Raw genomic sequence first — 7,039 nt, 5'->3', positions numbered from 1 at the left:
CTTTAGGCTGGGCTACTGTTGTTAATGTTATTCAATTTTACTTGTACTGAATTATCACAAGTCAATATGCATTTCCTAGAGATTTAACCGATATTAATAATTACCATACCGTATATTGATAAAGCCAAATCAACAACCTGATCACCAGGAATACCGCTACCGCAAGACAAACCAAATTTATCCATAAAAAGATAAAGGAACCTTAGAAGATGAAGGAGCGCTATCCCACACTTCAGAACCAGACAAACCTGAAACCACATCCAAATGACTAACCATGGACTAGAAAACCTTCTGTTGCAAAGAACCCGAAGCAGGAAATAAAACCAAAGATGGCTCTAAAGACGAACCTTCACACTAGACACTACAAGTGTGTCTGAACCAGAGAGGACCTGCACTTCTCTTCCTAAACACTATGTAACCTAACATTGCTACTCGTCTGTCCCTGGCCTAACTTTACATTAACCTTAGAACTTACACCTTGAAGGGGAAGGGGGAATCTGCTGTTAAACTCTGCCTGCTCCGCACTGGGGGACCCAGAAGATCCTACCCAACGAGTTTGTGGTTCTCCATGACCCCTGGCACCTGTTAGGGCTGGTTCTGGAACAGGCAGGTGAGCTGAAAGAGAGCGATTAGTATCACCTCCGCTACTACTACTATCTCTACTTCAATTAGCTTGGTCATGAATTTAGCACACAAGTTAGACATTCTGTCTTCCAATTCTGAACTGTTCCTACTCTAGCTAGTTGCTTAACTCTTGCGATTTTGCTGCTACCTTCTATTTGTTCTTAGAGACTAGAGATTCTGACAACTAAGGTAGTCCTTTAAATGATTTAATGAACTAATCCTTACATTCTTTACATCTCTGTAGGACATGCACTGCACTTCCCTACAGCTAAAACAAAAAGAATGTCTGTCATTTTGAGGGTACTCGTCCTTCATTGCACGTAGCGCAGGCACGAAGCATGACAACATCTCAACCAGCAGCTGTTGGAGGCGATGCTGATGAAGCAGAGATTGAGGTAAGGATTTTCTTGATGAGGCTCAACCATCTCCTCCCAACAAAGAGAAGTTCCAAAAACAATCGAAATACAATCCAAATCGGGGAAAATCGGAAGACACGTCGTAAACAAAACCAAAGGATATCAAACCCTACCAAGGCCTCTGTAAACACTGAGGGTCAGGCTAAAAGACCAAATCTTTGCTGGGAGCAGCAATACGTCCGGCTCTCCACGCGAACAAAGAACAATTGAGGAGACAGGCCTCTGGTGGCCGGCATTTGTACCAGTGTTGCCAAATGGTAACACAGGTAACTCATTTGACTAGATTTTACCTGCAGCGTTGGTAACGCCGAGATAAAATTACCCACTAAGTGGGTAAATCTGTGGGGATATAGTTTGGGCTGGTCAGTGACCAGGGCTAATTCAGGTGTTCAGGGAGTGTATTGCAATACTGAAATTGTGTGTGTGGCACCCTTAAACTTTCCCACGTTATGCATTTTCATTCACTTCCAATAGATGGCAGCACTATATGTAATCAGCTATCAAAATGGCATCTGTGACCAAGGTATATTCGAAACAAGTAGTTATACAATTTCTTTTGGTGGACAATGAGACTGTCATGATTATTCACAGGCACTTACATAATGTCTACAGATAATATCACCAGCAATGGTGGAAGGTGAGGACACTTCTGAGATCTGTTAGTAGTGCTGACACAATTGCCCACAAGTTAGGGTATTCAAAGGTTTGTGTCCACTGGGTTCCTCGAAGCATAACTGAAGAACATAAAGAGCGAAGAGGGAACACCAGTGCCAAAGGCCCTGCTCGTTATGAGGTTGATGGTAACTACCAGTATTTATAAAAATTGTCATGAGAGATAAAACATGGGTTCAACTCAAACCTGACACAAAACAGTAGCCCATGGAAGGTCACCACACAACGTCACTTCAGAAGAAGTATAAGAAAGCACCTTCAGCTGGCTACAGTCTTCTGGGACCGTGATGGGCTATTCTGACCGATGTGCTCCCTTATGGTCAAATGGTCAGCTTTGAAGCCTATTGTCACACTTTTATTAAGTTGAGGATACAATTCCTAAGTGTTTCTCACAAAAATGTGAACAAAGTTCTTGGATCTCACACCTTCTGACTTCCAACTCTTGGGACCTCTCAAGGATGGACTCTGCAAGAAGCAGTACAGCAACGGTGAGGAAGTTATCGATGTAGTAAGAAGCTAGATGGCACACAGACGAGTAGTGGTACCATGAAAGCATATACAGTGGGCGCCCTGTATTAGCAGGGATATGTACCAGACACTCCCCCTCCCCGAATAGCTAGATCCTGCAAATACTGAGAACCTCTGTAACAATGCTTAAAACTGCTTATATTTAGTTAGTTCAAACTCAAGAAAAACTTACTAAAAAGCCTTATACCCGTTTCTTTTAATAGTTTTATCACGAAAAGTGCATTTAACCATTAAATGATAAGTAAATACAGTAATTTGTGGATAATTCTCATAAGGAAATACTGCAAATACGCAAATTTCCCGTAAATAATTAGTATATATGGTGCACAGAGAAATCCACGAATGCATGTGCGAATCTCAAGAATGCGGTCCACTGTGGGCTCTTACATTTAAAGTGGTGTAGGGCCAATGACTTGAAGAGAGATTATATTGAAAAATAAGTTTTTTAGCCAAAACATTGGGAAATAATATGCTGAATTTAAACCCAGAATAAAAAAAAATGTACTTAGCTTTAATGTTATGATGACTGTCAAATATACAGCTGAACACTTTCGGAGTACAACTTCAGGATTAGTGAATAATGAGACTGACCAAAGTGTATGGAGGAAGATAAGTGCTGTTGTCACAACTGTGCAAGTAGGACAAAGAAAACCGAGATAAGTCATTGTGAACACGAGATATGAGCCTTCTTGTTCTGAGTCCTTTATATTCTATCACTGTGCCAACAAGCACTATTCTGGCTTGCACCAATTATATGAACATTCTTTGAGATTGGTTGGTGTGTCTTTTGGAGCCCTGGGGGAACCATAAGAGTGTAACTCCTCTGAGAACAAAAAGCAGTTAAGCTATAAAAAATATATGTATTTGATTAAAATTCCCCTAAGTGCAGGGTAAGCAGAATAATTAGGAAAGGGGTAAAAGTAAAATATAACTGGAATCAAAAGACTTCAGACAAACTTTTGTAAGAACAATCAAGAGGTAAAGACCAAACCTATTGTAAAGATGCACATCATGATGAGAACCCCTGGATGACTGTTGATTTTTTCATCTTTAACTACACATGGTGAAATGAAATTATTCTCAAGGCAGTACACTTGTGTTTCTCATACACAATATAGAATTTTGGCCTCTACTAAGTTTCAATATGCACACTATCTTTAAAGCATAAGCTAAATTAAAATCTAGTGGAAGGTTTGGAAAGAAGCGGCAGGAAGCATTACTTCACAGTCAGGTTTCATGGTAAAGGGTCAGGCAGCTGTATTAGATAAGAAGAGGGACTGACATAAAGAGCAAGAATTTGCATGTGAATGGTGAAAGATTACAGTGGTCCCCCCTGTATTCATGGGGGATGCGTACCAGACACCCCGTGAATAGTTGGAACCCCTATCAAAATGCTGAAAACAGCCTATTTTGTTAGTTTAAAAAAAAAAGAAAAAAAAAAAAAAAAAACGCTAAAAATGCTGATGCTTGCTTTTCTTAATAGTTTTATCACAAAAAGTGCATTTTATGATAAAATTGATAAAAAACACCAGGAATTTGTGGATATTTCTCATAGAAAAATACCACGAATATGCGAATTTTCCACAAATAATGCAGGGAGACGTTCCCGAGAGAAATCCGCTACATAAAGCAGCTAAGGAACTACACAGTGTGAGCACAGTAACAGTAATTTGTGCCAAACAGTGAAGTACTTAAAAATGACACTCAAAAGTAAGATAACTGAAAGGGAATACACAGTGAGATTTAGAGGCATGGATAAACAATCTAACCAGACCAACAAGTAACTTTTCTTAATGTTCAAAGGGCAGGCAGTAGGATAAATCATCAGACAAAAATACCCAATACCAAACGTGACATACATAAACCTTATGAGTGTGTCCCTTAATCAAAACAGGTGACCATCCCATATTAATAAAGGTAGTCCCCAGTTATTGGTGATCTGGTTTTATGGGGTTTGTCTAGTGACGAAAATTGGTGATTTTCGGTGCTGATTTCTTCTTATCGGCGCTGATAATTGGGTATTGTCACCAATATATACCTACCAGAGGCACAGATAACCGAAAAACAGGAATTTTCGGGACTTATCAGCGCTGATAAGCCCAGAAAATCACCAATTGTCAGTTATTGTCACAGTGTCGAAGTGGAATCCTTGCCGATAACCAGGAACTGCCTGTACTATAATCATTATAAGGAAAAAAAAAGATTACAATTTTGTCATTGTCTTAATTTTAATACTGCCAAGAAAATAAATAGCAAGTTACAAAAATTTCATATTCTCATGAGTGACAAGGTTACTTACAGAGAACTTACAGCTCCCAAAATCTATACCAAAAATGAAGTTGCAAAATAAATACACAAACATTAAATTACCTGGAATGAAATGTAAATCAAAATCTGATAGGTATTATAAGTTTAACAAATTTCTCACACAAACACAATACAACTATAAGTACATATTTACCCATCCAACAACAACTCCATCAGTTATAACAAACTATGTACTTTAAGAAGAATTACCTATTATGAACAATGAACATGGTCTCAGCAACATTTATATTTGTGAAATACCTTATGGTACTAAATGAATCTTGAGATGTATAAGAATTAAGATGATATAATTGTCTCAAGCTATGGCTTATAATTCAGTAGAGTACTCCAGTATAACTAAAACATTTACTGCAGTACATGGCCTAACAGGTACTGAAATGAAAATATTAGTGATCAAACACTGGATATAGTACAGTACACTGCAACTCTGCAACCACAAAAACTTCTTACGTGATTATCCACAATTAGAATCAGTAACAAGACTCATCAGGTTAATAACTGGTTAACAGTTGATGCATTAACACTGAACAGCTACTGGGATCGTGTGTAGTTAAGAGGGCATGCACGATGACGATGTCCAAATTTATGCTGTTCGTAGGATGATGTGAACTCCAGAATCTGTGTCAACAATCTGACTTAGCTCTCCTACTTTTAAAGCAAATGCAGCTTCTTCAAATGGCTTCTGCATTGCACCTCTACCAAAGAGTCCAAGGTCACCACCTCGCTTAGCTGAGCTACAGTCCGAGACCTGTAAAAGAATTGATCAAAGCTAATTAAATACATGTACATGATTTCAAGAAATAATGACAGATTTTTAAATAATTCAATTTTTTCTGGGTATACAAACCATAGCCATTTGTATAAAGTATTCTTCACTGTGAGCTGTAAATGTTGTTGAACTTTCTTTTTGTTGTTAGAGACTATCTTACTCAGAGCATTACTACTACAGTCAACCCCTGGTATTTGTGGGGATAGGGACCACGAGCAACTGCAAATAGTTAAAATCCATGAATACTTGACATTCCCTCTAAAAATGCCTATAACTAGCTACTTACATAGTTCAAAATCCAGACACCCCTATAAAAATTTTTATAACTGTTTATTTTAATAGTTCAAACACCAAATGTATATACCACTAACTATCCTAAAACACTTTAATATCATTTCATTCATGTTACAACATTACCCTAAAAAATATATATGGCTTACAACTAAGTGTGAAAACTATTCAAGTGACCCTTATTTTCAAGTACCGTATATTTCTGTGTATAATACGACCTGTAGATAAGACGAGGTAAAAAATCATGGCAAATTTCATAAATTTATTTCATATTTGTAGTATAACACTTCTAAATTACAAAACCTAAATGCTTTTTGGAGAAAAGTGATCATTCAAAAATTAAACAATACAACTATATTTATAATAATGATGACTTAAATAAAGGTTGCTTTGCTTGTTGTATCCATTTACAGTATATTACTATTACAGGCAATCCCCAGTTATCGGTGGACTCGGTTAACGGGATCCAGCTTTATGGCGCTTGTCTAGCACCATAAAATTGGCGATTTATGGCGCCATAATGAGCCAAGTTCTGGTTATCAGTGACAGAAGGTACGTACTGATAATAGAGTTATGGCACCATAACATACCTAACATGGGTCCCATTTACCGGTTGTCTGCAACTTAAGTGTCATAAATCACCAAGTTTTGGTTAATGGCAGTTTTTGCTTATCAGCACCCAGCCAGGAACGGAACCCCGCCAATAGCTTGGGACTGCCTGTACTATTATCATAATGTTACTGTAATACAGAATATATAAACATCATCATGTACACCACTTGCATTTGATATTGTTTACATTCTCAAAATCTTGGCGGATTGAGTATTAACGATATCTTCATTTCCATTTGTTGTTAGAAGAGATATAATTTGGACATGCCTTTTCTTGTAAATTAATGAAGTTTGGTTGAAATCGTGCACACATTACTCCATTGTATAAGCATTAGGCATGATTTCTCCAGTTCCAAACATCACTTTTGCCTGGTTGTTATTTGTTTTATTAAGTCTCGGCTATAAGCTGCACCTTTAATTTACCAGTGTTCTTTCTTGAGACCTCCAATGCATGAGGGACGAACAAAAATGTATTTTATTTTTACTTATGGAAGCCACCATTGAGAATTGGGAGGGTTTAACATCTTGACAACTTTAACGGAGCTCCTAATAAACTACAGTAAATGACATCAGCAATCAGCCGTTTCTCAATTCGGTTGTTTATGTCAATACAGGTTTACAATAGCTTCATTCAAATGCAGGATGGAGGAGTACCATTAATATTACAGTTGAGAGAGAGAGAGAGAGAGAGAGAGAGAGAGAGAGAGAGAGAGAGAGAGAGAGAGAGAAACTATTGCCTTGGTTAGGTTGTTACACTGATAGCTATCCACTTGCAAAGTTGGATAATATAGTTGTATTG

At 37.8% G+C, this 7,039-nt stretch overlaps 1 protein-coding gene across 1 annotated transcript in view; it reads right to left on the bottom strand.

Moving 5' to 3' along the window:
* Positions 1 to 4,449: 4,449 nt before the first annotated feature.
* LOC135212922 (putative peptidyl-prolyl cis-trans isomerase dodo) overlaps positions 4,450 to 7,039 on the bottom strand; it is a 50,043-nt gene continuing 47,453 nt past the window's right edge. Inside the window, exon 4 of the mRNA XM_064246663.1 lies at positions 4,450 to 5,316. Within this exon, the coding sequence (XP_064102733.1) occupies positions 5,152 to 5,316 (165 nt within the window). The 3' untranslated portion in view covers positions 4,450 to 5,151. The remainder of the gene's footprint in view (positions 5,317 to 7,039) is intronic.

This window comes from Macrobrachium nipponense, chromosome 42 (genome assembly GCF_015104395.2).
Source record: "Macrobrachium nipponense isolate FS-2020 chromosome 42, ASM1510439v2, whole genome shotgun sequence".
Classification (NCBI taxonomy): Eukaryota; Metazoa; Arthropoda; class Malacostraca; order Decapoda; family Palaemonidae; genus Macrobrachium; species Macrobrachium nipponense.
Note: the sequence above shows the minus strand (reverse complement) of the source record. Positions and strands in the feature narration are given on the sequence as shown.